The sequence below is a fragment of the Galeopterus variegatus genome, unplaced genomic scaffold (assembly GCF_000696425.1).
Source record: "Galeopterus variegatus unplaced genomic scaffold, G_variegatus-3.0.2 Scaffold10085, whole genome shotgun sequence".
Taxonomy (NCBI): Eukaryota; Metazoa; Chordata; class Mammalia; order Dermoptera; family Cynocephalidae; genus Galeopterus; species Galeopterus variegatus.
Window position 1 is genome coordinate 17,905 of NW_007736196.1, and position 3,266 is coordinate 21,170.

Here is a 3,266-nt window from a genome sequence, read left to right on the forward strand (position 1 = left end):
CAATCAAAATGTTAAAAAGATGCAAAATAATATTTTAAAAGTTACAGAGACCTTCTGGATGCCACACAATCTCATAACACCTAGAATATGGGGACAAGGGCAGGTTTCTATGAGAAATTCTGAAAATAAGAGAAGCAATCATTGCTGTAAATGACAATTTAGGAAAAGCAAGTGCCTGATAAACCAGAAAACAAATGAATCTACTGTTGTCAACCAAAGACACGCCTACGTCAAGAGGCCCAAGGGTAGGCTATAATTAGCTGCCTGACTCCCAGCATCTGGAAACAAAAGGTCTCAGTCTCTCCTCAGAACCACGGCCACTTACATGACTTCAGGAATCTCGTCATCGAGGCTGCTCAGCAACAAAGGGATGAGCTTGTGAAAAAAGGAGTAGCGGTCCCGTAGGCTCAGCAGCCAGCCCCCCACCACGGAGGTCACCGCCTGTCGCACCTGTGTGTAGAAGAAAAGAAAAAGACATCATGCCAGGCAAAGAACACACTCGGGGTGAATGTGACAGGCAGCTCCTAGTCTTCCACGTGGACCTCTTCCCTGGTGGCTTTCCCAGGGTGCCCCCCAGTTCTGCTGCTGGCTGTTTGAAAAGGTTACACGCAGGTCTCTACCTACCTTGCCTACCACCAGGGGAAGAGACTAGCTTAAAATCGCACCAGGTGCCCCAGTATAGCTCTGAAAGAGCAGAGCCGTAGATGGGGAGACGGAACCTCAGGCGCCCCTTAATTTATCAAGGGAGGGAAGCGGGATGAGTCCAGGAAGGAACCAGGTAAAGAAGTGGTTCGGCTGAAGGCAACCTTAACCTGATCCCCAGAGCTCTGGAGCACAGACAACACCCTCTCCCTGTTCAACACTACAAATGGCCGGCCCCTTGCCTTGTGGGGACAGCTCATTTCCATCTGGAAAATGAGAAAAAATAACAGGACAGTCACTGGGTTCCCACGAGGGCTAAACAAGTGAATGCCAGGGGAGTGCCTGAAAGTGCCTGTACCTGGTGGGAGCTCAGCAATCCTTCACTCCTCTGACTCCCATCCCTGCACAGCAGTGGACAGAAGATGGCCCCAGGTGAAGGGCCACAGGAACTCTGTACAATTTTTGTAACTTCTTGTGAGTCTTAAACTATTTTAAAATAACAAATTATTTTTAAAAACCAGGGTAGTTATTAACTAACATGAGGAGCATTACTAGCAACCAGAATACAAATAAAGTTCTGAAAAAAAAGATATTCCTCAACTATCCAAGTAGCTAGATAACAATGAACAGAATTCCAAAATCAGCCCCATACCAACTCCACTACCTGATCATAGAATTACCACGGAACAATCTTTCTTTGTCATCTTCCTGCATGATGCTATGTGGGATTCCAAGACTGCTGAGAACAAAGATGCCTTAGAATTTCATACAGCTAGAAGGCATCAACTTATGGTCATATTTATTACAAAGCTATTTGAGACAAGCGGCAAACTTGAAGCTCAGCCAGGACCATACACCAATAATGCTAGAAAGCCCGTTGGTCAAAGGCCATGCACTAAAAAATCAATACTGTAAACTCAGCTGGTGCCAAAACACGCCTAAGAATGAGCAGGGCCTTTTTGGAGTGACAGACAGGAATTCAGAGAATATTTGGGCACGGCTGGACCACACTGGCAAGGTTTGAGCACAGTCTTCAGAGAGCTCTGTAACAAAAACCTGCCTTGGGCCAACAGTAAGGAAGAAGTTTGAACTTGCCGGAACTGGCCTTGCTGCTTTCCTGTCCCTGACATCTGCATGCTCTGGGATCCTGCACTTTCTGGATGTCTGGAGGGTCCCACAGTAGAAAGGAGACTTCAGATGTCCTACCTTGTGCACGAGGATAGTGGGCGGGGTAGGTTTTGGGGCCACTCCGAAGTCTCCTAGGCTGCTCTCTCTTTTCTATCAGCCTCTAGTTAGTAAATAAGAAACCTTCAAATTCCAGTTAGTATGAGACAAATTCTCCCTTTTCTTTTAGTTCACACGAGAAAAACAGCACCAAATACTGACTTGCCATGTAACAGTTTGTTTAAGCAGAAAATACTTCAATTTTTTAAAAAATCAAAACGAACTGATTAGAAATTATTTACTCATGAGTCAGGTTTGTGGGTCATGGGTTGTTGGGCTGGAGAATACCATACTCAACACAATCTATTAAATCAAACAGACACATAAGGACAAAGGTAAAAAAAAAACCTCTACATTTAAACAGCACATGAACATGAAAAAATTTTTTTCCATTTGCCTTCGCCCCTTTTTTGGGGGGCAGCTGGCCAGTACAGGGATCCAAACCCTTGACCCTGATGTTATCAGCACCACACTCTATAAAAGGTTTTTTGTTTTCATGGGTAAACTCTAGTTATTCTGACTGCTTGTCTTTTTGTTTACATTTTGGGGGGTGGGGGGGTTGGCAGCTCTGGCTGGTACGGGGATCTGAACCCCTGCCTTGGTGTAACAATACCTCGCTCCAACCAAGTGAGCTAACCAGCCAGCCCTTCCATTCTCCCTTAATTTGGAATTTTTTAGTTTAAATTTTTTTTTAAATCAAGAATGATGAAAATGTCTAGTTCTTTATAAAGAAACTATTTACTGATATGTCCTAGCTCTCAGCAGATGCTAACAACACATCATCGACTGACTGATGCTCTCTATTTCACAAAGAATCAAAGCAGCTATTAGGCATACTCCTTTGTAGGAGAGATCCCTCGAGCTTCAGCATTTCATAGACTTTAGATTTGGGGGTGGCAGGGTGGTGGCAGGGGGGCGGTGGTGGAGATCTCTCTACCCAGCATCTGATTTTCAATAACTGCATCATGCATAACACTTTTTACAGCACTTTACTCTACATCCACCCATGCTGACCAAAGGCCTCAAATTTTAAGCATCTCACATCATTTTCAGTAAGCCTCCCTCTTTAAAATACAATTTAAAAATAGTACCAATAAAATTTTTTAATAACATATCAAATTTTGTTTGAAATATAACATTCAAATTCAATTAAAGAATTAGGAAAAGGGGCTTCAACTGAATCTGTAACATTTTAATTTTTTCAATCTGAAAATTTTTCAATGAAATAATCGTTAAGGGCCGGCCCCGTGGCGCACTCGGGAGAGTGCAGCGCTTGGGAGCACAGCAGCGCTCCCGCCGCGGGTTCGGATCCTATATAAGGATGGCCGGTGTGCTCACGGGCTGAGCGCGGTGCGGGCAACACCAAGCCAAGGGTTGCGATCCCCTTACCGGTCACAAAA

At 44.4% G+C, this 3,266-nt stretch overlaps 1 protein-coding gene across 1 annotated transcript in view; it reads right to left on the reverse strand.

Annotated features, from left to right (window-relative positions):
* Nucleotides 1-3,266, reverse strand: part of LOC103609784 (HEAT repeat-containing protein 2-like) — a 14,115-nt gene that overhangs the window by 1,146 nt on the left and 9,703 nt on the right. Inside the window, exon 3 of the mRNA XM_008594071.1 lies at nt 326-450. Within this exon, the coding sequence (XP_008592293.1) occupies nt 326-450 (125 nt within the window). The remainder of the gene's footprint in view (nt 1-325; nt 451-3,266) is intronic.